General features: G+C 44.9%; 1 protein-coding gene and 1 pseudogene across 3 annotated transcripts; both read left to right on the forward strand.

Moving 5' to 3' along the window:
• Nucleotides 1-209: 209 nt before the first annotated feature.
• On the forward strand, nt 210-15,208 carry LOC125511390 (sugar transporter ERD6-like 4). Of its 3 annotated transcripts, none has more exons than XM_048676744.2 (17): nt 210-943; nt 1,036-1,125; nt 12,015-12,074; nt 12,157-12,222; nt 12,436-12,501; nt 12,597-12,672; nt 12,975-13,039; nt 13,118-13,210; nt 13,315-13,395; nt 13,479-13,563; nt 13,666-13,712; nt 13,787-13,849; nt 13,931-13,990; nt 14,166-14,231; nt 14,325-14,384; nt 14,501-14,615; nt 14,708-15,208. In XM_048676744.2, the coding sequence occupies exons 1-17, from the start codon at nt 698-700 to the stop codon at nt 14,818-14,820; spliced, it is 1,452 nt and encodes a 483-aa protein (XP_048532701.1). In that variant the 5' UTR covers nt 210-697; the 3' UTR covers nt 14,821-15,208. The 3 variants fall into 3 exon arrangements, with proteins under 3 accessions (XP_048532701.1, XP_048532704.1, XP_048532700.1); XM_048676743.2 differs by lacking the exons at nt 210-943; nt 1,036-1,125 and adding exons at nt 1,134-7,658; nt 7,769-7,858; XM_048676747.2 differs by lacking the exons at nt 210-943; nt 1,036-1,125; nt 12,436-12,501 and adding exons at nt 1,133-7,658; nt 7,769-7,858.
• A 5,702-nt stretch (nt 15,209-20,910) lies between these two features.
• On the forward strand, nt 20,911-27,392 carry LOC147973777 (uncharacterized; annotated as a pseudogene).
• The last annotated feature ends 597 nt before the right edge of the window (nt 27,393-27,989 follow it).

Here is a 27,989-nt window from a genome sequence, read left to right on the forward strand (position 1 = left end):
CTAACAAGAAAATGTCATATGCCTAAAATAAAATAAGGACCATCACGTAGACTCAAGCCCTTGGCCCTTGCTTCTCCTTAGAAGCGAGTAAGATCGTCGCGTACGTACCTGTCAAAGAATGATGAGGCAATGGCGTACACTCTAGCCCTTCTTCTCTGTAGAAGCAAGAAAACGTCATAGTAGTATAGTATATGTAGTAACCGTACTGCCAAGTGTACTCATTGCTAAAGATGCACTAAGTACGTACGTACCAGTGAAGGATTGTAGCCGTAGGAAAGCAAATCCGGTACTTGGGAGGACGATGGTGATCAGAACAACTTCTTGTACTCTGCACCTGCAATTGTCCCATCAAGAGGGAAATGGGTTAGTTGGGCACAAGCACTGAAGTCGCAGCCGTTCCATAATATACGATTATGGGACGGAGGGGGTAGCATATAGCACTAGGGAATAATGCACAACTGAAAGAGAAGAACTTTCTTGCTCTAGAGACTGTAAGCTTTTGACTTTTCAGCCCAGCGCATATATACTCTCTGTTGCGCCTTGTGGAAGGAAGCTAAGAACATATACGTTGTACGTCTGCAAACCAGAGACGAGCCGACCCCATACCACCCACCCCTCCCCATTTCAAACTTCATAGTCGACCTCCTCTTCTTCTTCTTCTTCTTCTTCTCCTCTTTCGTCCATTGGCGAGGCCGCCATGAACGGCAAGGGCGGAGACGGCGGAGGGCAGGAGAGCGGCGGGAGCGACCACGACGACGACATGCGGAAGCCGCTGCTGGTGAGCACGGGGAGCTGGTGGTACGCGATACGCAAGTCCCACGTCTCCGCCTTGCTCTGCACGCTCGTCGTGGCGCTCGGCCCCATCCAGTTCGGCTTCACCGGCGGCTTCTCCTCGCCGACCCAGGACGCCATCACCCGCGACCTCACCCTCTCCATCTCCGAGGTCATCATCATCCTTAATCCCATCGCCCGTCTTTGTTTACTCTTGTCGCCGCCTTCGCTGCCTTGGTGACTGACGACGTTGGCAACCTACAGTTCTCGGTGTTCGGCTCGCTCTCCAACATCGGCGCCATGGTGGGCGCCATCGCCAGCGGCCAGATGGTGGAGCACGTCGGCCACAAAGGGGTCAGATTTTTTTACATAGCCTGTCCGTCCTTTTTCTACGCAAGTAAATGTTTGCCGCACGTAGTAGTATTTCATTGTGAGATCCACCCGTTTGCACCGTGTTTGCCTCAAATTTAAGCTAATAGCAACTTTAGCAAAGTCACCGTAATGCCCCGGCCTTTCATAATAACTGTCAATATGAAGCTTTGAGGGGGCAAAAACACGCTTACTACAGCAGCATTCTCACACTCCGTATGCTTTGAAGAACGCCCCAAAAATAGGGTTTCACCCTTCGTATCTGGAGGACCCTTCATAGATATTATTTTTCCCCTTGACCTGCTTGTCTTTTTCTAGGCATCTTTTGTTTAGTTGTAAGCAGTATTACATTGCGAGATCGACTGGTTTGCCACTTGTCCCCTCACATCACATTTTAGAAGGGTCGGTGTCAATCCTGTCTGTTGATGGATACTTCCATTCCATGTAACAGATCAGATAGCAGTGCAATCTTTTGAGCAATCGGTCTATTTTTACCATTTAAAACAACACAAAAAATGGATAAGATTCCTCAACCAAGACAGACTTAATCATGTTAACATCTCAATGGTGGAGGTTCTTATCAACAAAGATAAATTAGACAGCCAGCTGCCACCACATTCCACATCCCTCATGTAATAATGTTAAGACAAGAACATGGACGCGGTCGATCGGTCGGTCCAAGACGGTATTTTATTTTTGAGGAAAACGGTACAACTCTGCTGTGTATTTTTATTGCATGCATGCATGCATACATGCGCGCACTACTGCTGCAGCATGTTACTAGCTAGCCTACAATATAATAGTAAAGTGTAAAACCAATCCTACGGCCGGAATTTGTGTGCTACAGTAGTAGGTGGATATGGGCTGCTGTGCCGCAGCAGCTTCACTGAATTATTGCTGACTTTCCGCAAAGAAAAATGAATTATTGCGGAGGATGTTGCCATCACCGGGGGACGGCATGTCCTTTGCCAAGGGAACGAGCGAGACGTCAAGACCACATTGTACGATGGTATAGAGACGGCCCGAGATCGACGTGGCCGAACGGACCACCACGCTTTTGAGTAAAGGAAATAAAATAACAGTTTTGCTAAAGTACATCTAGATGTATCATAAGTATTGCACATCTAAGTCATATGTCATTGATCTTACATTAAGATTCGTGTAAATATTTTCTTTTCTCCTTTTCTTTTTCTTTTATGCTTGATTCACTCACTTAGATGTGCAATAACTAGAGCACATCTAAATGTGCCCTAAACACACCCACAAATAATAATAACAAGAGAAAGAGAGATAGAGAGTTTTAGCATTTTTTTAAATGAACATACGAATAAGTAGTTAGCTAATCATTTTAAAAATGGTAATATAAACAACTAGCTGGTTATATCTATGACTAGCATGTACGTACGGAGGCCTATATATTCATGATGTGATCTGATACTCAATAACTTCAATCATGAGGCAGGTCAAGGAAGAGAACAGAGAGTATTCGCAAAAAAAAGAGAAAGAGAACACAAAGTTTGAATTTGTGGCATAATGTTTAAACAAATTAATTCTTGGTGAAACGTTTTTTGTGGGATTTTTTTTTGCAAGAAGTTTCTACCAGTATAGGGTAGAAAGCAAGAGTTTCAGATTCCTAACCTTATCAAGGTCATATCCCATAAAAAGAAGCATATCATTCGCGAGGATATCATTCTCATCCGTGGTAACTTATGAGATATCATCTGTTTTTGTCTCGTCGATTGTGAAGGTCCGTCCATCTGAAGCACCGAGAGACTTATAGTATCCGCGGTGATATATCGTTTCAACTCTGCCCGACCCTCGATCTGCCCCGCATCCAGGTTAAAAATACACTTCTTCCCGTGCCGCCTATTGGCGACCATATCGAAACATCGTGTGTTGTTATCTTACTAAAAAAGAATGGGCTTTGGATCTTTGGTACCATTTGATTTCCTCTTCTCGCAATAGACGTGCAATCTGCTTATTGGATTGATTTTTCATATCAATCTCCTGATGAGACAAAAATGCATGTCTCACCAATGTTATCGAGGTCATCAATGATAGTGAGTTTCGCTCATCGATATAGGAATTGCCTAGTGGCCCCAATTTTGTAATTTCATCTATGGATAGGCGATCAACAACGGTGGGTCTCTCGCATACATTCTTAATTAAGTCTGCAAAGTCATCCTATTGTAACTATCCCAATTCAAATTTGAATGAGCGGCGAGTGGCAGGGGACCGAGTAGAGTTAGTATCAGGAATAATGGACACATGGTCATAAAGTATCTCAATACGCTCTAGGACACACCACACACATGGTCACAAAAGGAAACTTCAATTTCCATTATGTACCTGTGTGCATTCATAAGGATGAGTGCGTGTGCGTATATATGAGCGTTTGCGTCTGTATTGCGTTAAAAAAACACAAGCAACTTGCCGCGTTCCATAAGAACTGCCAATATGAAGTTTCAAGGGGGCAAAAGAGAACGTAGCAGAGTCATTATCGCCTTCTCGCGCTCCATATGTTTTGAAGAACACTCCAAAAGGGTTCAACCTTTATGTCTAGAGGACCCTCCATGGATATTTTTCCTTGGCCTGTTTGTCTTGTTCTAATTAAGCAGCTACTGTTAGTTGTAAGTGGTATTTCATTGCGAGATCGACCGGTTTGCCACTTGTCCCCCCATAATTAAGAAGGGTCGGCGTCAATCCTTTTTGTTGATTGATACTTCCATTCCATGTAAAATGAGTCTAGATACATCCGTATCTAGACAAATCCAAGACAAGTAATTCGGAACGGAGGGAGTAACAATCAGCAGTGCAGCCTTTTGAGCAATCTATCAACTTTTACCATTTAAAGCAACAGAAAAAGTGGATGAGGTTGCTCAATATAGACATAATCATGTTAACATCTCAACGGCGGAGGTTCTTATCAACACAGATAAATTAGACAGCCAGCTGTCTCCACATACCTCATGTGACATACTCCTACGTTAGATCATGTAGTATATTGTTATGTTAGATAAGGCCGGGCATAGACGCGGTCGGTCGGTCCAAGAAGGTACTAGTACCATATACAGTATATTAGACTTAGTTTCTTCTTCTCGGTATCACCGTCGACTGGACCAATGTCCAAAGCCAAGATGGTTTCATGAGCAGCAGCCAGCAGGCGCTGCTGCTGCAGCAAATGAATTATTGCTGAGGATGCTGCCATCACGCCGGGTCCGCACTCCGCAGGTCGCTCGCCAAGAGGAGGAGACGTCAAAACCACATTGTACCATAGAATAGAGACCGGCCGAGAATCGACCTGGGCGGACGCACCGCCGCTCTCTCCCGGAGTTGCACTGTTGCGGAAGGCGACGCGGTGCCGGTGAGCGAACGAAATAATAATAGAAAGAGAGTGTTTTGACATTTTTAAAACATGAACATATGAATAAGTAGTTAGTTAATCATTTTAAAACGGACATATAAACAACTAGCTAGTTATCTATAACTAGCATGTACGTACTCAAGCCTATAGCGTCATGATGCGATCGATGTGACATTAAATAACGCCAATCATGATTCATACATGAGGCAGGTCAAGGAAGTTTGGATGCGAGGCATAATGTTTAGATCTTTTTATTTCTTGGTGAAACAGTTTTCATGAATATATTGGTGGAAACATATTAAACAATACCGAGAGATAGTAAGTTGAAGAGGGGGGGAAACTATAGGGATAGATATTGTGTAGTAAAGCTAGCAGCACAAGTGCGCTGATCACCTATCTACAGCTCAAGCTGAATAAAGCGTGGTTGAATAAAGTGGGTGGGATTTTGCACATCAAAGCTGGACGTTTTTCTTTCGCTAAAGGGAAATTATGGGCTCCAGAAGGTGGTGCTTTGCTTGCACGATCTGCTACGTTGGAGTTTAACCTTTCGAGGTTCACGAGGTCGACACTTGTGTACGTCGAAAATCAAGCGTATACTACCGTTAATAGAATTCTAAATATACTCCCACCTTGTATAAATGCAATTAAATCTTCCAAATAAAGGAAAAAAATATGATGTGATGAGATAATTAATAGGAGAGAGCAGAGTTTGATGACTCCATGAATAGACCATGTTAGCCAAGCGTACCTAAGCGGAAACATAATTTACTGCCTACAACTAATTAATAGGGTTGATCAAAATTGACGACCTCCAGCGAAGAGCGCCTTTGCCTTTCCAACTGCTCAATTGTTTCTCTAAGCACTCAAGGACATGTTCTCACTCCGTATTAGTGAGAGGACGATAATGAATCAGAATTCTCAAATATTTAATCGGGAATTGACCTTGTGCGCAACCAATTAGGTCAGCATATTGTGTATCCGCCTCTTTGACTTCTCCAAAACAGAAGAACTCACTTTTATGAGAGTTAATCTTGAGACCTGACATTTGCTCAAAATCTGAAAGCAAGAGTTCCGAATTCCTAGCCTTATCATGGTCATCTTCCATAAAAAGATGCATAACATTGTCTTTCAGCTTTTGAGGCTAGGATATCATTCTCCTATGCTTTCACATAGGTACGTGAGGATATCATTCTCATCTATCGTAACTTATGAGACATCATGCGTTTGGGTCTCGTCGACTGTGAAGTGCCCTTCATCTGAAATCCCGGATAGAGACTTATAGTTTCAACTCTGCCTGATCCTCGATCCATTCCACATCCAGGTTAAGAATATACTTATTCCTATGCCGCCCATTGGCCATATGAAAACATCATGTATTGTTATTTCACTAAAGAAATGAATAGGGTTTGGATCTTTGGTACCATTTGACTTCCTCTTCTCGCAATAGACGTGCAATCTGCTCATTGGATTAATTTTTTATATTAATCTCTTGATGAGACAAAATGCATGTCTCAATAGACGTGCACTCGAGATTGTTATCGAGGTCATCAATAATAGTGGTAAGGTGTTGCTTCTTTTGACATACCACTAGTGTGTTTCTCCCATCCAGATAGGAATTGCCTAGTGGTCGCGATTTTAAAATTCCATCTCTGAATAAGAGTTCAACAATGGTGGGCCTCTCCCATACATTCTTAATTAAGTCTGCAAAATCATTCCGTTGTAACCATCTCAATTCAAATTTGAATGAGCGGCGAGTAGCAGGGGAGCTAGTAGAGTTAGAATCAGGAATGATAGATGGGCACATGGTCATAAATTGTCTCAATACGCTTTAGGGCGCGCACACACACATTCACGAGAGGAAACTTCAATTTTCATTCTACCCGATCGAGTTTCTCGTATGTCGGCACCAAACTATTATTAGCCCAAGTGTACCGCCGCCCTGAGATAATGCCTTCCCAAAGATTCAAACTGCCAATCACAATGGTTAATAAGAAAGGCTAGTGAGTGTCAAAGCAATCGTCACCACATCGTCAGTCTAACATACGTTGCGCATAGAACATGGAAGAGCAAACATGCATATGATTGCTTTTCCAGTTAGCCAATCGAAACTTGAAAACAATAGGAATGGTCAATGGTTGCCTGGGGGAGTCCATGTGGGGTTCTCAATAGAGAGATATTAGACCATGTCTATAATAAGGCTACTGGCGAGACCTGTAAGTAAGATCACACCCACTAACAAGAAAAATAAGGACAATCACTTAGCACATTCCTTCTACTTAGAAGCAAGCAAGATCATCGCTTACCTGTCAAAAAATAACGAGACCATCGCGTACACTCTATCCCTTCTTCTCCGTAGAAAGCAAGAAACACTATAGTGTACAGTGTACAATCATCTGCATGTATTTGTCGCTCAAATTGATGTATCTAGTATGTAGTACTACAAGAAAAGACGATGTGATCAGAACAGGTTCTCGTACTCAACTAATTGTCCCATCAGGAGGGAGGGGTTGACCCGATTAAACACAGAAATGGGTAGTGGAATAATGCCTGCGGTGCAGAATATCACGAGGGCGGGAATAATGCTATTCCCAAGCCCAACTGAAGGAGAAGACCTTACCGTAGGTAGGCTTTTGACTTTTGAGCCCTGCACTGCAGCGCACATGTACCCTGCCGCGCCTTCTGGAAGGACGGAAGCCGAGCAACCATACGTTGTAGATGTACGTCTGCAAACAAGCTACCTAGAGACGAGCCCATCCCATTCCACCACCTCTCCCCATTTCAAAGTCGACATCCTCTTCTTCTCCCCCCGCTCTCTCTCTCTCTCTCTCTCTCTCTCTCTCTCTCTCTCTCTCTCTCTGCGAGGGCCACCATGAACGGCAAGGGCGGAGACGGCGGAGGAGGGCACGAGAGCGGCGGGAGCGACGACGACATGGACATGCGGAAGCCACTGCTGGTGAACACGGGAAGCTGGTACAAGATGGGGTCCAGCCTCACGGCGTCCTCCTCCATGGCCATGATGCGCGAGTCCCACGTCTCCGCACTCCTCTGCACGCTCGTCGTGGCGCTCGGCCCCATCCAGTTCGGCTTCACCGGCGGCTTCTCCTCGCCGACGCAGGACGCCATCACCCGCGACCTCAGCCTCTCCATCTCCGAGGTCACCATCCTTCCATCGCCCGCCGTCTTTTTTTACTGTTGTTGCCGGCCTCGCTGGCCTGGCAATGCCCGGAATCCTCGTGACTGACCGACGACGCTGGCTACTTGCAGTTCTCGGTGTTCGGCTCGCTCTCCAACATCGGCGCCATGGTGGGCGCCATCGCCAGCGGCCAGATGGTGGAGCACGTTGGCCACAAAGGGGTGAGATATTTTCCTTCCTTAGCCTGTCCGTCTTTTTCTACGCTATACGCACGTACTCCCTCCATTTGATAAAACTTGTCCCAAAGCTTGTCCCTTAAATGGATATATCTAGCACTAAGCTTTTTTGGACGAAGAAAATAGTATTTCAATGTGAAATCCACCCGTCTGCCTCAAAGTCAAAGTTAAGAACAACCCTAGCAGAGTCGCCTCGCCGTATATGCCTCGGCCTTTCATAATAACTCCCAACATGAAGCTTTGAGGGGTGCAAAAAATGCATCCAATAGAGTCATCATCGCCCCCTCAAGGCCTCAACATGTATTACCATGCACAAAAAACAGTCGTCATCGCCTTCTCGCACCCCATACGTCTTGAAGTACGATCCAAAAAGAGGTGTCCAACCTTCCTATTTAGAGCACGCTACACAGATATTTCCGCCTGGCCATCTTGCACCCCATATGTCTTTTTCTACGCAGCTATTATTGCGAGATCGACCGGTTTGCGACTTGTCCCCTCACAATTAAAGGGTCAGTGTCATTCCCTTTTGTTGATAGACACTCCCATCCCAAATAGCAATGCACTCTTGCGTGCAATCCATCTATTTTTTACCATTTAGAGCAGCAGCAAAAAGAACAAAATGTATGAGATGTATCAGTCATCAACACAAATAAATTAATCATCAACACAAATAAATTATGTGGAGGTCGACCAGTGTCCAAGACGGTCTCTCACGAGCTGCACCAGAAACAACAGTGTGGCATGCATGCATGCACGCGGCCGACACGTACTGCTGCATGCATGTTACCACTGGGCTAGACAATTAATCCTGCACTTACTGTGCCTGGTAGATAGGTTGCAGGACAGCGCCAATGAATTATTTCTCCAAAAAAGTTGAATTATTGCTGGAGGAGGGTGCCAATCACTGAGGATCCGCAGTGTACGGTGGAACAGAGACGGGCGACTTGGCCGGCCACCGCTGCCGGAGTTGCACTGTTGCCGAAGGCGACGCCGTGAGGGAAGGAAATAATGCATTTTAAAATGAAAATACATACAAACAACCATAGTTGCTTATATCTAGTACAGCTTTTAGCATTTTTAATGAACATAGTACAAGCAACTAGTAGTTGCTTATATATATCTTGATGAGCATGTACGTACGGAGGCTATATCGTGTCATGATGTGACACTTCAATAGCATCGATGATGAGGTACGTAGGCCGAGGAAGAGAGCACAAAGATTAGGTGCGAGCAATAATGTTCAGATTTAATTCTTGGCCAAGCATTTCTCATGAAATGATTGGTGGAGACATAAACAATAAGTGATGCCAAGTTGAAGAGAGAGAAAAAACTTGAAAATGGAGAAAGGACTTTTGTTCTCAGAAATGCTAGAAGTCCGACGTTAGATTTTTAGACGATCAGATTTGCCATGCGAAAACAGATAAAATTGTCATGCTTGTGTGTGCGACTTCCATGTTCTTATAGTAAAAATTTCCATGTAGCGTAAAAGATCAACCAAAAAATTATCATACTGCAGCGATTAATTGCCATATGTTCGATCGGGATACGACGTACCCGATAATAGCCTTTCGTCAGATTTATATTGAAGTCCTTTGTTCTCGATGCTATCCCTGTCCCTAAGATCCTACCCACAAGCCAACTTGGTAAGTCTCATAGTGCAAGTGGGAGGAATTTCGCACATCAAACGTTGGCCACTTTTCCTTTGGCTAAAGCGAGATTATGGGCTCCAGAAGGTGGTGCTTTGCTTCCACGATCCGCTACATTGGAGTTTCACCTGTTGAGGTTCATGGGGTTAACACTTGTATATGCTAAAAATCATGTGTAAGTTACCACTAAATAAAATTAAGAATCTAGTCAATGATAAGGGTGGCATAGATGGGTCTACCAAAATTAATATAGCATACATACGAAACAAAATTAGCATGCCATCTACAACTAGTTTAAGCCTAGTTTAAAAATAACTAGACAACAACCATATCGCATACAATCATTTTTGCAAAGAAGGAAAAAAATAACCATATCCCATACAAAATAGTCGGTCGCAAGGTGGAATTTCTTATGACGGGGTAGGTGATGAAGAGATGGTGTGGTCAAGGAAGCAGTGGATGAAGATGGAGCAATAGTGGTGGAGGGCTCTATCCCTTCTTCTTCTATTAATATATGATATGCACGCTCGTGCATATATTCTAGAAAAAGATGGAGCAGTAGTGCCGAGCATTTCTCAAAAACATTATGACTTGGCCGCCCGAACCATAAATACCGGCGAACCAGAAATTGAATCATTTGTCATGCTTTACTTTCCCATTTGATTGATCGTCCAAAAAGGCTTCACATTTGATAATTTGCCCCTTTCAAAATGACTGGGGTTCGGATCCATCCTTCACTGACACATTCCTGGGCCAAAGGCTCCGAAGTATCCCAGGACGAGGACGACGTGGTCGCCGCTGCCGAGGCAGTGCGGGACAGGATTGCTCCTCCTGACAGCAGCCAGCCACAGCCGCTCCACCGTGCCGGAGCTTGCTGCGGTGACGGAGGGGTGTGATTTCCGTTCAGCAGGATGCCCTCGTCCGGGATTCATCCGGTGTCCCTCCCAGGCGCTGGCGCTGGTGCGCACGCGAGGTGTTCGTGAGAATGCCTGACGGCTATTTGGTCTGGGCCATCGTCGCCCCTCGCGTCAGAAAGAACACCACACCACATACCGTTCAGCGAGCAATCAGTGCTTCTTGCAAAAAAAAAAGATTATGGTAGACCGGTGGTTTTTCGCCGAAGAAAAAAGGAAGTTCTTTTGTGCCAAGTCGATCCCAGTCGCGGCGGTTTATTGCTAATTTCTCTTGTTGTTGTGCCAAACTTCAGTATGTTGGTCGTATTTTCGCAATGATTCGAGTAAATAGCATAAAACTACTACTTTACAGGCTATGGTTCCAAAAAACTACCGGTTTTTAATTTTTCTCAGATAACTACCAAACGAGGGGGCGGCTGTTTCAAAAAACCCAAAACGTTGAGTGCTTATCAATTGATTGTGATTATGACAGGTGGGCCCCATGCGTAAGAGCTCTAATTGTTTGACCGTTTGTTTGACCGCTAAGTGTGGGCCTGCACACAAATTTAAGAAAGCAATCTGGTCCCTGCTTTTTTCACAAAAAGCAATCGGGTCCCTGCTCTCAGGCCAGGATCCATTGGTGCTCCTCTCGCTCCAGAGCTGGACCTCGCGGCTCCGCCTCCTCCTGCCGGTGAGCCGCCCGCTGCCGGCGCTCACCGGGGCTCAACCATGGCCGTTGCCCCGCCTCACCTCCTTCTTTCCTACCTCTCTACGCCCGCCGCCTAGCCGTGCTGCACGACGCCGCGGGGACAGTGGCTGCCTCTACGCCGGCTCCCCATGGCGAGCTCAGGCCGTCGCGAGCCGCGCGCCATGGCTAGGGTCTCGGGCCGTCGCCAGCTGCGCCATGGCCAGTGGCTCATGCCGCCACCAGTCGCACGCCATGGCCAGGAGCGCGCCGACGAGCAAGGGCCGCCGCCAGCCGCGCCATGGCCAGGGGCTCGGGCCGCCACCAGCCGCGCGCCATGGCCAGGAGCTCCTCCACCTAGCCCGTCGCCCGACTAGAGAAGCCCGTCGTCGCGACGAGGAACGCGGCGGCCGAGCCGCCGCCTTTCGCTTGGCCGGCGATCTGGCCGCCGGCGAGCTGCCGGCGCAGTTCTTGATTGCTTTTTCCAGAAAAATATCAGGGACCCGATTGCTTTTTCCCAAAAATATCAAGGACCTGATTGCTTTTTTCAGAAAACATCAGGGACCCGATTGCTTTTAAAAAAAGATATAGGGACCTGATTGCTTTTTTAAAACTTACATAGATATTGACATGTGGGCCCTACATGTAAGGTAACAGTCAAACAAACGGTTCTCTTATGTGTGGGTCCCACCTGTCATAATCACGATCAATTGATAAGCACTCAGCGTTTTGGGTTTTTTGAAACAGCCGACCCCTCGTTCGTTTGGTAGTTATCTGAGAAAAATTAAAAACCAGTAGTTTTTTGAAATCCTAGCCTGTAAAGTAGTAGTTTTATGCTATTTACTCCAATGATTCAGTACCTAACCGAACCAACAATCTTCTGTTGAGCTCTAACAAGCTGTGAATTGGTTTTCCAGGCGTTGATGATCGCTGCCATTCCTAACATCCTCGGCTGGCTCGCCATCTCCTTGGCAAAAGTATGACGATACCTTTTTCCTGACCTTAAGTTTCACCGCTTGCTGCTTCTGAACTTGACACTTGTTGGTGTTCGCTTTACAGGACACTACGTTTCTGTATACGGGGCGATTGCTTGAAGGATTTGGTGTTGGTATCATATCCTACACGGTTCGTTTAACAACACTCTCTACCTGCTTATTCTTTGCATACAAGATCTATGCACACAGGTGTATCTGCTTAATAAGTTCAGGAAAAAAAATCAACATGATGTCACTAATGTGGGAAAAAGTTGACCATCCCGCTGTGAAGCTTATTTGTTGTCAAAAGAATCTTGGACTAGTTAAAATACTTAGTCTTGGTCTGTGAATTGTGTGATAATAGGTGCCCGTATACATAGCAGAGATTTCTCCTCGGAACAAGAGGGGCGCTCTAGGTTGCGTGAACCCGGTAGGCCTATCCTCCTAAGCATCTTGTCTTCTTGTCAAGCAAACACGTATTAGCTTGTTTATGCTGGACTCATCATGCAATTGTTCATTTCGCAGTTGTCTGTAACTCTTGGGATGGTGTTGGCCTATGTGCTCGGCATGCTTGTTCCTTGGAGGATGCTTGCGGTGATAGGTAACATGATGAAGTGCCGACGCGTTACTGAACTTTTTTATTTTCACCATCAGTTTTCACTTAACCTCTGATATTTAAGTTCACAAGATCAGTAACAGTAAATGCCATGTTGACAAATGTATGACTATAACCTGGGATATCCTTTGGCTAATATTTCCGTTCAAGCTTTTGAAGGAAAAGTTACCGTGTCAGCAATCTCCGCTGATTTCGCTAGTACTTTGGGCTTAAGCGAATGTGTATGCATCTGGTTTCTGAACCTCTGACTATTTCTGATTCAAATCACTGGGCTGTCATTCTTCTAGGAACCTTGCCATGCACAATATTGATACCTGGCCTACTCTTCATTCCAGAATCTCCAAGATGGCTGGTCTGTATGAGCAAATGTATACAAAGTGCTGCATCATTCTGAATTTTTTATTAACCACTGTTGTGCATCAATCTCTAGGCAAAGATGAACAAGATGGATGATTTCGAAGCCTCCCTACAAGTTTTGAGAGGATCTGAGACTGACATCACCTCAGAAGTGAATGATATAAAGGCAAGCACCTGCCTTTTTTTTTCCTTCTAGACTAACTAACTACAAATCTTTCTATGTGATGTACTTTCAGCGTAGTCACCAATGTTTGCTTTAACATTATGCAGACAGCAGTAGCATCAGCAAACAAAATGACGGCGATTCGTTTCCAAGAGTTAAACCAAAAGAAATTCCGCATGCCCTTGATAGTAACTTCCTTGACTTGCTGGTTTATTTCATACCAAAATTCGCAATTGCATTCAGTAATCGTGATTGTGGTGCAACTTGGCAGCTTGGAATTGGCCTGCTTGTACTACAACAGCTAAGTGGGATCAACGCCATACTGTTTTATGCAGGCAGCATCTTCAAAGCTGCAGGCAAGCTGTACAATTTGGTCATTAAATTTCCTTCAGTGCAATACTATAGTGTTATGTTATAGTCGATTTCAGCTTCTATATTTAACATGAAAAGCTCTTCAGGTGTTACAAACAGCAACTTGGCCGCATGTGGAGTTGGAGTTATTGGGGTGTGTAACTTGATATATATCTTTTCTTGTCTCTTAGTAGTTCACATTAAGGTGCTGACAGCATTTATCATCAGCTTCTTGCCACTGGAGCTACAACCTGGTTGCTAGACAGAGCTGGCCGGCGGATCCTACTTATTGTAACTTTCCTCCTCTCTTTGAAACCAGTCTGTTACTGGAGTTGTCTGTAACTATAATTTAGCTCTCGCTTCAACTTCCAGATCTCTTCTGCCGGAACGACCCTAAGCCTTCTTGCAATTGCCGTCATATTTTTTCTCAAGGTATGTTCAGGTTTCTTTAGTATAGGGTACCGGTATAAATAAAATACAGAATACATACACCACACCCTTATAATAGTCTATTACGTTGATCGGGGATTTTTGTTACTCGTGATATTATCACAGAGCCTCTTCTGCTGAATATTTTTCTTATATTACCATGATTTATTTGTTCCAGGACAACGTTTCACAAGATTCTGACATGTATTACATATTAAGCATGGTCTCCTTGTTTGCTATTGTGGTATGTCCATCCGCCAACTAGATTGTTTAGTCTGAAAAATTACATCGCAAATCCACGAGCTATGCCCGAGATACTAACCTGACACTTGTTCAGGCTTATGTGATCACCTTCTCCTTCGGTATGGGCGCCATTCCATGGGTCATAATGTCTGAGGTAATATAGTGAATCTGCACACTGCGTATAGAACCATATCTCATAATTAATGTGGTTTAGGCATGTCACTGGAGCATTCACATAACCATACATCTGTACATTTTATGTGTTTGTAGATCCTGCCGGTTAGCATCAAGAGCCTCGCGGGAAGCTTCGCGACGCTCGCCAACTGGCTGACCTCCTTCGGGATAACAATGACAGCAAACTTGCTGCTCAGCTGGAGTGCTGGAGGTTCACGCTCTTCCCTCTTCCCTCAAGTAGAATTATGGACCCACGGCACGGACCTGACGGAGATCATTTATGTTTGTTTACGATCTCGACAGGTACCTTTGCGTGCTACACGCTCGTGAGCGCGTTCACCCTCGTGTTCATCATCCTCTGGGTGCCGGAGACGAAGGGAAGAACTCTAGAGGAGATACAGTGGTCGTTCCGGTGAGCTCGGTCCGAAGTTTTCACAGTATATATGTCGGAATTATTCTTCAAGCCGGGCATCGTCTTCTTTTTACTAGTCCGATTGCTCGATGAAGGCCAATCATACAAAAGAAAAGGAAAACTGTGTCGTCTGTATTCCTGTACAGCCATTGTTTCAGACGACTTTGTAAAGGGGGCATGTAATTATTATGCTCTGTTCTCTTCTCTGGGCTCCGTGCAGGTGCAGCTAGTGGTCAGCTCCCACTGTGATACCCCCCGCAAAAAAAAAAAACGTTGAGATTGTCCTGCTCTGTTCCAAACTTTTACTGCTAGTTCAAAGTGTTCATGTGAACGTGGTGAATATTTGTGCCATTATGACATACACCTTATCTGAAAAGGAAAAATTGCCCTGATATCCTCTGCATGATTTTTTCTCCGGCTTGTGTTTAAAACTTATTTGTTATTCCGCGTCCTTTTGATTTGTCGAAGTTGCAAACCAAATTCCGTATGGACGCTGTATGGACATATGGACGCCGAGTGCGCGTACGTCTCGGCGACCGGCTGCACCAACTGCAGTGGCATGCGACCGGCGTCGAGCAGCAGCCCACCGTAAGCCGGTCACCGGCCCCCGTCCCCCGTGGTTGCGAGCACAGGCTACATTCTGGAGGAGGAAGAGAAGGGCTGCTCGAGGAGGAAGGGGCAGCGGGCCGTGGCGGCGGCCATCTCAAGAAGTGCTCGCTAGCGAAGAGAGAAGGGATCGAAATGCACAGTGCAAATCTCAAAGAAAGGAATAGAACACCGATGGATGTTTTTCTAGGAAACCAATGGATGATTAGTTACATAGCAGCATACGGAGCCAAAGGGGTACTCTGGTCAGAGCGACCTCGGAGCAAAAACACGGTGAGAGGGGAACATATTCGGAATAAAAAAAAACAGTTTTGCTAAAGCACATCTAGATGTGCCATAAGTATTGCACATCTAAATTCTATGTCATTGATCTTACGTTGAGATCCGTGTGGATATTTTCTTTTTCTTTTTTCTTTTCCGCTTTATGTTTGATTCACTCATTTAGATGTGCAATAAGTAGAGCACATTTAGATGTGCCCTAGACACACCCTAAAAAAAGGAAACTCTAAACCCTTCTCTCCCTTCCCCTTCGCTTCACCGCCTCTTCCCCGTGGAGGCGAGTTGCGACATGCCGCGACGAGGTGAGTTCCTCCCTCTCCGCCTCCAGACATCTCTTACCGGGGCAATTTGATGTTTGCCACTTGTTATTTCATATTTTGACAATTTGCCACTAGTTACATTGAAGTAGTTGATCTTTCCGCACTTTTTACTTTGCACTTTGATTTTTTGCCCCTGTTAGGTGGGGCCCACATGAAATTCCTAAGTTGCCCTTTGCACCCGATTGGTAGGACAAACTAGGAGCAACTACAATAGAATCTGACCTTGTGGTACAATATAGAATGGATGGTTAAATTAGAGTGGAGGGATCCCAAGCCACTTAATGTACTTTTCACAAAAAAACTCCCTGCTCCTAGTTTTTTTTAGAATCTCGCAAAGCTTTATTACTGATTCAGAATGTTCATCGGTACAAAGACAAGATCGCCGGGCTGGCCTAGCCAGGTGTGACGGCCAAACCCTAAAGATAAAGCATACTTTGCGAGATTATGGGCCTCCGTATTGGAGGTCCTATACTCATGACTAAACGAACATGAAATAAAGGTAGTTGCTCTAGCCTTGATCTCTTGAACAATGGCACCAAAGTTTGCTGAGCTTCCTTCTCCGACCGCATCAATCACCACCTTACAATCCGAGGCCACCAATATTTGGTTGAGGTAGAGATCTTTTGAAAGTGCCAATGCCTCCCGTACAGCTAGTGCTTCTAGCACCTGGGGGTCACGGAGTCCCCTGAAAACGAGGGCCGAAGCTCCCATGAACAAACCCCTTTCATCCCTGCAAACCACTCCAACTGCGCCAAAGATGCCCGAGCGGGACACAACAGCGTCCACATTAAACTTGAAGTGGTCCGTGGGTGGCGGCACCCACGTCCTCGGTCGCGGTATCGCTATCAGCTGTGATTTCTCCTTCTTCTTCAAGAATTCTATGTCTGACAAGTAGGATTTGATGAAGTTGTCAGTGGCAAATGGGGTCTGGAAGATATCTTCATGTATGGCTTTCCGTCGTGCACTCCAGATAGCCCACAAGGTGACGATCATCAGCGTAAATTGCTCCGTTGGAAGTGACTCGCTCATAGCAAAAAGCCATAGCCTTGCATCTGGTTCCTATGTTGCCAACATGTGGTCGACCAGCTCGGCCTCTGACAATGCCCACACGCACCGAGACACATTACAATCCAGCAAGGAATGACGCCAGCTGTCCTGCCCTCCACAGAGTGGGCAAACACTCGAAGTAGCCATGTGACGATGGCGTAGAACATCGCCCGTGGGGAGCGAGTGTTGCGCCAATCGCCAAGTGAAAAATCGCAGCTCCGGTGGCACTGTCATCTTCCAGAGCGAGTTCCATCCCCTCCTCTCAGCTTCGGAGTTAGAAGGATCCTCCCTGTCCTCCAGCCATGCCTCACGCCCGATCTTGATTCTGACAATCATTTTATAAGCTGACCGTACAGAGAAGCGTCCCTTTGGATCATCATTCCATGCCCAAAAATCTTCCACCTGCCACGTACATAACGAGATCTATAAAATAGCCTCCGCGTCAAGAGGTATGAAAACCTGTCTAACCAGGTCCTCCCGCCACTCAGCCTTGGTGTGATCGATCAACTCTGAGACCAGCTGCGGTGGTTCATCAATTAAAGATGTAATCGGCCTCATCAGTATGTTCCATGGAATCCAATTGTGTTTCCATATGTGCGTGGACGTACCGTCTCCAACTCCTCTGATCGCTCCTTGGGTGATAATATCCCTCCCATCTAGTATAGAATGCCAAATCTGAGAAGGATGTGGGCCTAGTTGAGCTTCTAGAACAGAGCATTGTGGAAAATATGCTGCTTTAAGAATTTGTGCACTAAGAGAGGAGGGATCATTCACTAATCTCCATACTTGCCGAGACAAAAGTGCCAAGTTGAAGATCTCTATGTCCCGAAAACCAAGTCCTCCCAAACTTTTCAGTCGAGTCACCAAATCCCAAGATACCCAACATGGTTTCCTCTTGCCTCTCTTACCCCCCCACCAAAACTGACGGATAAGTGAAGTAATACTTTCACAAAGGCCTCGAGGTAGTCTGAAGCATGACATCGAAAAACTGCTATAGCTTGAGCCACAGATTTTATTAGAACCTCCTTTCCGGCAACAGATAAAAGTTTCTCCATCCATCCCTTTATCCTTTCCCACACTCTGTCTCATAAATATTTGAAAGTGCCATTTTTGACTGTCCCACATCAGTCGGCAGACCCAAATACTTTTCACTCAGAGATTCATTCTGCACATTTAGTATATTCTTTATCTCCACTCTAAGGGTCTTTGGGCACCCCTTACTGAAGAAGATGGACGATTTATCATAGTTTACCCTTTTACCTGAAGCCAAGCAGTATGCATCAAGTAGGTTTGATACCTCATTTGCCCCTTGGACACTAGACTTGAAAAGCAGTAGGCTGTCATTTGCAAACAAAAGGTGATTCACTGCCGGAGCCGTGGGTGCCACCTTTATGACACCGAGCACTAATGACTGAGAAGTGTGTTTTAAAATGCACGAAAGGCCCTCCGCTGCAATCAATAATAAGTAAGGGGAAATAGGATCTCCCTGCCTGATACCTCTGGATGGTGAGAAGCTCTCCAATTTCTCTCCATTAAACAAAACCGAGAACGAAACAGAAGTAATCATGCTCATCACTGTATGGATCCATTCTGGATCAAACCCAAGCTTACCCATAATTACCTTTAAGTAAGGCCATTCTAATCTGTCATACGCCTTCATCATGTCAAGCTTGAGTGCACAAAAACTGTTTGTCTTGGATCTGTTTCTCTTCATAAAGTGCAAACATTCATAAGAACATATGATGTTATCCGTGATTAACCTCCCTTGGACAAAGGTTGGTTGCTCCTTTGAGATAATATCTGGCAATATCAACTTTAATCTATTCGCTACCACTTTAGAAGCAATTTTATAAATCACATTGCACAGGTTAATAGGCCTAAACTGGGTAAGAAGTGTGGGGTTTTGTACCTTGGGTATCAACACAAGGACCGTATCATTAATACTGGCTGCACTCTCCTCTCCATGGACAATCCGAAGCACCACATCAGTGATTTCGTCCCCACAAATATCCCAGTGACGCTAATAGAAGTGTGCGGGGAAACCATCTGGGCCTGAGGCCTTCATGGGAAACATCTGAAACAGGGCCTGCTTCACCTCCTCATTTGTGTAAGGGGCGCAAAGTGAAGCATTCATCTATGGTGTTACTTTATGAGGCACATGTTGTAGCACGTCATCCGTCCCCTGCACTCCTTCCGTCGTGTACAAAGTTCTATAGAAATCTGTCACGAGTTGTTTCATCTCAGCCTTGTTGTCTACACGTATGCCCAGCGCATTATATAGAGCTCGGATCATGTTCTTCTTCCTCCTCATGTTTGCTCTCATGTGGAAATTTTTTGTGTTTCGATCACCCGCAGCTAGCCACTGTATTCTGGATCTCTGTCTCCACATAATCTCCTCCCTATGATAAAGCTCAACCAGTCGTTCATTCAGCTTCAGCTCAAGATGATTTGGAGAAGTCCTTGATGGAACACTTCAGATCCTTTCTAGTTCTGCTTTTGCCTTCTTGATTTCCTTTCTAACACTCCCAAAGGTTTCGTCATTCCATGCCGTGAGGTTCTTTGACAACAACTCTAGTTTTCTGCGAATTGCTTCGACTCCTTGGCTGCCTTGATGTTCGTTCCATCCTGAACTAATGGTGTCACACCAGGATTCATGTGACTCCCACATCACCTCGTACCGAAAGCTCGGTTTGGGCCGTGGCAAAAACCACTAGTAGAAAACAGGGCTTTGGTTCGGGCCTGGCCAGCCCATTAGTCTTGGTTCTTCATGAACCGGGACCCGTGGGGGGCATTAGTCCCGGTTCATGAGCCCAGGGGGGCGGCCGGGGCCTCGTGGGCATTGGTCCCGGTTCGTATGGATCCATTTGTTCCGGTTCTAGGCAGGAACCGGGCCAATGGGCCGCGCTCCTGGCCCACAGCCATTGGTACCGGTTCGTGCCTAGAACCAGTACAAAAGGGGGGCTTTAGTCCCGGTTCCTGTCACGAACCGGGACAAATAAGTTGCCTATATATACCCGTCGCCGCGGCAGAGCACTCCACAGTGCTCTGTTTTTTCTAGCCGGCGAGGGGAGGGCATTTGGGTGCTCTAGCTCACTTCCTATGCACATGAGGTGTTCGATGAAATGCCCGAGCCATACTAGTTAAGCTTTCTCCTCTCGAAGCTCGACCTCGAAGCTCCATTTTTCCCGAGATTTGTCTAGATTTAGTGGTCCGTCACGCCTCATCCCCGTTTTCACCGCCGTCGATCACCTGCGCCGATCTCGTCGCCGGCACCACCATGGTGAGCCTCTTGTTCTTATCTTCTTTCTGATTTTTTTACTTTAGATAGGCACTTGTCTGAATTTCTTACTTTAGATAGATACTTGTCTGATTTTCTTACTTTTGACACACATAATTATATATAATGCACGTAGATGAACCGACAATGGATCTATGGTGACAGACACACCTCCGAGTACATTAAGGGCATGCATAATTTTCTCGAAGTGGCTGAGGCAAGCAAGCAGAATGGTTTTATGTGTTGTCCATGCCCTATATGTGGGAATACAAAGTCTTATTCTAACCGGAAAATCCTTCACACCCACCTGCTTTATAAGGGTTTCATGCCACACTATTATGTTTGGACGAAGCACGGAGAAATAGGGGTTATGATGGAAGACAGCGAAGAAGAAGAGGACGATGACAACTATGTGCCCCCTAAATATGGTGATGCTGCAACGGGGGAAGCTGCTGAAGATCAAGAGGAACCAGACGATATGCCTGATGATGATGATCTTCGCCAGGTCATTGTCGATGTAAGGACGCAATGCGAAAGTCAAAAGGACAAGCTGAAGTTCGACTGCATGTTAGAGGATCACAAAAAAGGGTTGTACCCCAATTGCGAAGATGGCAACACAAAGCTCGGTATCGTACTGGAATTGCTACAGTGGAAGGCAGAGAATGTTGTGCCTGACAAATGATTTGAGAAGCTACTGAAAATATTAAAGAAGAAGCTTCCAAAGGATAACGAATTGCCCAACAGTACGTACGCAACAAAGAAGGTCGTATGCCCTCTAGGATTGGAGGTGCAGAAGATACATGCATGCCCTAATGACTGCATCCTATACCGCGGTGCGTACGAGGATTTGAACGCATGCCCGGTATGCGGTGCATTGCGGTATAAGATCAGACGGGATGACCCTGGTGATGTTGACGGCGAGCCCCGCAGGAAGAGGGTTCCTGCGAAGGTGATGTGGTATGCTCCTATAATACCATGGTTGAAACGACTGTTCAGAAACAAAGAGCATGCCAAGTTGATGCGATGGCACAGTGAGGACCGTAAGAAAGACGGGAAGTTGAGAGCACCCGCTGACGGGTCGCAGTGGAGAAAAATCGAGAGAGAGTACTGGGTTGAGTTTGCACGTAACCCAAGGAACATATGGTTTGGTTTAAGCGCGGATGGCATTAATCCTTTCGGGAAGCAGAGCAGTAATCACAGCACCTGGCCCGTGACTCTATGTATGTATAACCTTCCTCCTTGGATGTGCATGAAGCGGAAGTTCATTATGATGCCAGTTCTCATCCAAGGCCCTAAGCAACCCGGTAACGACATTGATGTGTACCTAAGGCCATTAGTTGAAGAACTTTTACATCTGTGGAATGGAAACGGTGTACGTGCGTGGGATGAGCACAAACAGGAGGAATTTAACCTACACGCGTTGCTGTTTGTAACCATCAACGATTGGCCTGCTCTCAGTAACCTTTCAGGACAGACAAACAAGGGATGCCACGCATGCACGCACTGTTTAGCTGACATCGAAAGTATATACCTGGACAAATGCAGGAAGAATGTGTACCTGGGCCATCTCGATTTCTTCCGACCAACCATCAACGTCGAAAGAAAGGCAAACATTTCAAAGGCGAGGCAGATCACCGGAATAAGCCCGCCATGCATATCGGTGATCACGTACTTGCTATGGTCAATGACTTACACGTAATCTTTGGAAAGGGTCCCGGCGGACTAGCTGCTCCGAATGATGCTGAGGGACGCGCACCCATGTGGAAGAAGAAATCTATATTTTGGGACCTACCCTACTGGAAAGACCTAGAGGCCCGCTCTTCGATCGACATGATGCACGTGATGAAGAACCTTTGCGTGAACCTGCTAGGCTTCTTGGGCGTGTATGGGAAGACAAAAGATACAGCTGAGGCATGGGAGGACCTGCAACGTTTGCACAAAAAAGACGGCATGCCTCCAAAGCAGTATGAAGGTCCTGCCATCTACGCTCTTACCAAAGAAGAGAAGGAAATCTTCTTTGAATGCCTGCTTAGTATGAAGGTCCCGACTGGCTTCTCGTTGAATATAAAGGGAATGATAAATATGCCAGAGAAAAAGTTGCAGAACCTAAAGTCTCATGACTGCCACGTGATTATGACGCAAGTGCTTCTGGTTGCATTGAGGGGGCTTCTACCGGAAAACATCCGATTAGCCATTGTGAAGCTATGTGCAATCCTCAATGTAATCTCTCAGAAGGTGATCGATCTAGAAATCATACCAAGGCTAAGGAGTGATGTGGTGCAATGTCTTGTCAGTTTCGAGCTGGTGTTCCCACCATCCTTCTTCAATATCATGACACATGTCCTAGTTCATCTAGTTGACGAGATTGCCATTCTGGGCCCCATATTTCTACACAATATGTACCCCTTTGAGAGGTTCATGGGAGTCCTAAAGAAATATGTCCGTAACCGCGGTAGGCCAGAAGGAAGCATCTCCATGGGCCATCAAACAGAGGCTGACATTGGGTTTTGTGTTGACTTCATTCCTGGCCTTAAGAAGATAGGTCTCCCTAAATCGCCGTATGAGGGGAGACTGACTGGAAAAGGCACGCTTGGAGGGGACTCAATAATATGCAGGGACGGATATTCTTGGTCTCAAGCACACTACACAGTTCTACAGAACTCTACCTTGGTGACCCCGTATGTCGATGAACACAAGAACATTCTGCGCTCCAAACACCCGGAGCAGTGCGACGACTGGATTACATGTGAACACATCAGGACTTTCAGCAGTTGGTTGGAAACACGTCTCAGAGGTGACAACACTGTTTGTGATGAGCTGTACTCGTTGTCAAGGGGACCATCTTCGACTGTATTGACTTACAAAGGATACGAGATAAATGGGAATACATTTTACACGATCGCCCAAGATCAAAAGAGCACCAACCAAAACAGCGGTGTCCGCTTTGATGCAGCAACCAAGAGGGGAAAGGACACATATTATGGTTACATAGTGGACATATGGGAACTTGACTACGGACATGATTTTAAGGTCCCTATGTTTAAGTGCCAATGGGTCAATCTGTCAGGAGGCGGGGTACAGGTAGACCCATAGTACGGAATGACAACAGTGGATCTGAACAATCTTGGGTAAATTGACGAACCGTTTGTCCTAGCCAATGATGTGGCACAGGTTATCTATGTGAAGGACATGTCTACCAAACCGAGAAAAAGAAAAGATAAGGAAGCGAATACATCATACGATGAGCCAAAGCGCCACATAGTTCTTTCAGGAAAAAGGGACATCGTGGGAGTGGAGGGCAAGACAGACATGTCCGAAGATTATGAAAAGTTTCATGAAATTCCTCCCTTCAAAGTCAAGGCTGACCCAATCATCCTGATAAATGATGAAGATTATCCATGGTTACGGCGCAATAAGGAAAGGACACAAGCGAAGAAAAAGTGAAGACTTTCTCTCCACAACTATTATGATGATACCATGCCAACTTCCAACCTTTTCGTAGTTCATTTGAAATGCCTGTAGTAACAGACAAGTTTCCGTATGAAATCCTGATACTTCGAAAGAGATTGTCCATTTTGTACAGGAAGTGCATCCAGTTTTTCCCGTAACCCTCTCAACTTTCTTGCACATGCTATGTGGATGAAATGATGATACCATGCCAACTTTCAACCTTTTCAGAGTTCATTTGAAATGCTTTTCAATTTCAGGGACTTCTAGCTCAAAATAATCAGTAAATGCATGAAAAATAACAAATGAAGTCAGAAAGGGTTGAAAATTGAAGATGTGGCTTTGAATGGTGCATTTTGAACACACAAAAAGTCAGGATTTCACATAAGTTTTAAAGAATGAAATCCCTTTGTAACAGACGAGTTTCCGTATGAAATCCTGATACTTCAAAAGAGATTGTCCGTTTTGTACACGAAGTGCATCCAGTTTTTCTCATAACCGTCTCAACTTTCTTGCACATGCTATGTGGATGAAATGATGATACCATGCCAACTTTCAACCTTTTCAGAGTTCATTTGAAATGCTTTTCAATTTCAGGGTCTTATAGCTCAAAATAATCAGTAAATGCATGAAAAATAACAAATGAAGTCAGAAAGGGTTGAAAATTGATGATGTGGCTTTGAATTGTGCATTTTGAACACACAAAAAGTCAGGAGTTCACAGAATTTTCATAAAGAACTTTTTTGTTACAAACTTTAATAGCAAAAAGAATTATCATAAATTAAATAAGTAATTATAAACAAAATAATATAAAATAATATAAAATATATAAGTAGAAACAAAATAAAATAAACTTTAATAACATAAATAAAATTTATGAAACTAAAATTATCAAAGTATTTTCTGTTCAAAACATTATAAGCAACCTCTAGTATTATTGAAACTAAAATTATATCAAATGGATCCAACTAAAATTATCAAAGTATTTTCTGTTCAAAATCATTAAAAGCAAAAAGAATTTTCATAAAGAACTTTTTTTGTTAGAAACTTTAATAGCAAAAAGAATTATCATAAAGTAAAATAAATAAGTAATTAGAAACAAAATAAAATAGAATAAATAAGTTTTTTGTTGTAAGTAGAAACAAAACAAAATAAATAAAGCAAAAAAGAAAACAAAAATAGGAAAAAATAAAAAAAATATGTCACCTACTTGGCCACCACGGCCTGAATACGACTAGAAACCCATCCACGGGCCAGGATTCAGGCCCGCAGAAGGCCCAGTAGGCCCATCAGGCATAGCAGTCACAATTAGGCCCGTAAGCCTGCAATGGAGAGGAGCTCGAGAGGGGTGCGGCAGTGGGGCTTATAAACCACTGTGCTCCCCTCTCAACTAGCGAGGTGGGACTAAACTCCCACCACCACGCTGATGTGCAAGGCCTTTGGTCCCGGTTGGTACCACGAACCGGTACCACTGCGCACCTTTAGTCTCGGTTGGTGCCACCAACCCGGACCAAAGGCCTCTGCTTCCCGCCCTGCTGAAAAGAAACCTTTGGTCCCGGTTGGTGTCACGAACCGAGACTAAAGGGTGGCATTAGTCCCGGTTGGTGCCACGAACCGGGACCAATGCTTCGACTATATAAGAAACACTTGTGAAAATTTTCAGTTTTCATCGCCAGTTGCCCCCCGCCCGACGACGCCGCGAGCTCGACGCCGCCAGGCTGCCCCGCCGCCGTCGCCATCGCCCGTGCCCCCGAGCCCACGCCGACACCGTCCGCCGCCCACGTTGTCGCCCGTCGCCCTACGCCCCCCGCCCCCGTCGCCCTCTGCCGCCCCCGTCGCCGTCGTCGTCGCCCTCCGCCCCCCGCCGCCATCGCCGTCGCCCTCCGCCGCCCCCGCCGTCACCCTCGCCGGCCGCCCTCGATGTGAGCTGCCGCCGCCACGGCTCTGTTCATTTTTTTCATATAATTTGTATTATTTTTTTGTTCATTACATTTTTTTCATATATATAATGTATATGTATGTGGCAGCTATATGATGAATGGATGTGGCTATGTATGTATGAATATAATGTTCCTAGCATTTTTTGTTTATATATGTTTTTTTTCATATGTGTATTAATTTTTTATTTAGGTTGTTAGTAGATATCGATTTTAGGTTAGTGTAGAGGAAAAAGTAAAATAAGGAAAAGGAAGAAAAGATGAAGAAGGAAAGAAGGAAGAAGAAGAAGAAGAAAAAGAAGGAGAGGAAGAAGGAGAAGAAGAAGGATAAGAAGAGGAGAGGAAGAATAGGAAAAAAGAGGAGAAATAAATAAGAAGAGGAAAAAAGAAGAAGAAAAAAGAGGAGAAGAAGAAAAAATAGAATATTTTCTATTTTTCCTTCTTCTCCTCTATTCCTTTCTTCTTCTCCTCTATTCCTTTCTTCTTCTCCTCTTTTTCTTCTTCTTTTTTTCTTCGATCTTCTCCTCTATTAATCCTTTCTTCGTCTCCTCTTTTTTTTCTTATTCCGGACACCGCGGAGGTGGTTAATTAGTAGTTGAACTAGTTAAACTAGTTTATTTATAGTAAATGCTTAATTAGTAGTTGAACTAGTTGATTTAATAAAACTACTTTATTTATAGTAAGTGCTTAATTAGTAGTTGAACTAGTTGATTTAATAAAACTACTTTATTTTACTATATATAGAAGTAGTTTATTTTTAATAATTACTAATTTATTTTATTTATAGTAAGTGCTTAGTAGTTCAACTAGTTGATTTAATAAAACTACTTTATTTTACTATAGAAGTAGTTTATTTTTAGCAAGAAAATTAATAGAAATAGTTTGTTTTTTAGTTCAAGCAATTATTCCCACATCGGCGTCGATGATGCCTATTCCGCATCCTCGTCGTCGACTCGACGGAGGAGGACGGCTTGATCAGAGGGGCCATGTCTGGGACTGGGCTCCGCCGGGCTGGTATTGGGAGGTGCTACCTTCCGGGAGGCGTAGGTTGGTGAGGAGCCAACCCGTCGTTGACCCGATCCTTGTTTGGTGGCGGTCGCGCGGGCCAGTGACGGTGCTGAGGCTTCTGGACACCGCGGAGGTGGTACATCACCGTGTCAGCAAGGAGGACGATCACGTCCGTCGCTACATGGTTGTGTTGGAGGGCCGATTCGACAATACCTGGCAGGTTCTTCAGAGATTTCACTGGAGCTATGATCCTGTGATGGTTCCTTCTCTTTGGGTGTCCACCGCCCGCGCCGATACCTGTCGGGCGCTACGATTCTAGCTGTATTAGCGATGCTATATGTATGATAGTATTCGAGGAGTATTAGTGATAATATTCGACGATGTACGGACGCAAGAGATGATGTAGTTTTGCTTATAATTGAATGCATGCTAATTTGAATACTACTTTATTTGACGATTTGGTTTTGCTTATTGAATGCTCAAATTGGAAATGTACTCCTACTTTGAATGCTAAAATTGGAGAGCACTATGCAAGGCGTATGCATTTGATTACTTGATAGCTTATAGGGTTTTTTGTTTTTACAGAAATCTAGGAGCCCCCTCCATCATCCGCGCCGTCGTCTCCGTCACCAACCCCCCTCCGATCTCGAGGTGAGACCAGCCAAATCTCCATGTCAATATGAGTCCTATAATATGAGTCCTCGGGTTGACTTTAAGTCTATCGAGTCTCCACCATATATGGGGGTAGCTTCTCCTTCATTCCCGTGTTGAGAGTTTTCAAGAAAAGACTGGACAGACCGATATTCAATCCGTGATGAATAATAATGATCTAACTTAGGTTTTTTAGTACATATATTTAATTGTAGACGTTTAATATTTGAATTATGAACATATGAAATGTCATACTCGGACGACGAAAGTATCCCGGGGGAGTGCGACTGGTGCCACGATGACCGAGGTCTGTGCGACAGGCCTCACCTGGACAAAGATCGGCACTTCAGCATTAAGCTGGAGGAGACCTTCGATGTTGAAACGGTACGCAACGACGACAAGTGTTATTTTTTTGTAATTAAGCACGACTTCAAATATTTCAACGTGTACTTTTCATCATTTACAATTCGACTAGCTTATCCCATGCGATGCAAGACGCTATGTCTTGGAGAGGATGGGTTTTGAAGACCATGAAAGTTTCGAAACAAAGAAAATTCACCTAAGGACCCATCATGGTGTGGATTTTGAAGTAAAGTTGTAC

Source organism: Triticum urartu, chromosome 5A (assembly GCF_056163025.1).
Source record: "Triticum urartu cultivar PI428250 chromosome 5A, HENAU_Tu73, whole genome shotgun sequence".
NCBI classification, from domain to species: domain Eukaryota; kingdom Viridiplantae; phylum Streptophyta; class Magnoliopsida; order Poales; family Poaceae; genus Triticum; species Triticum urartu.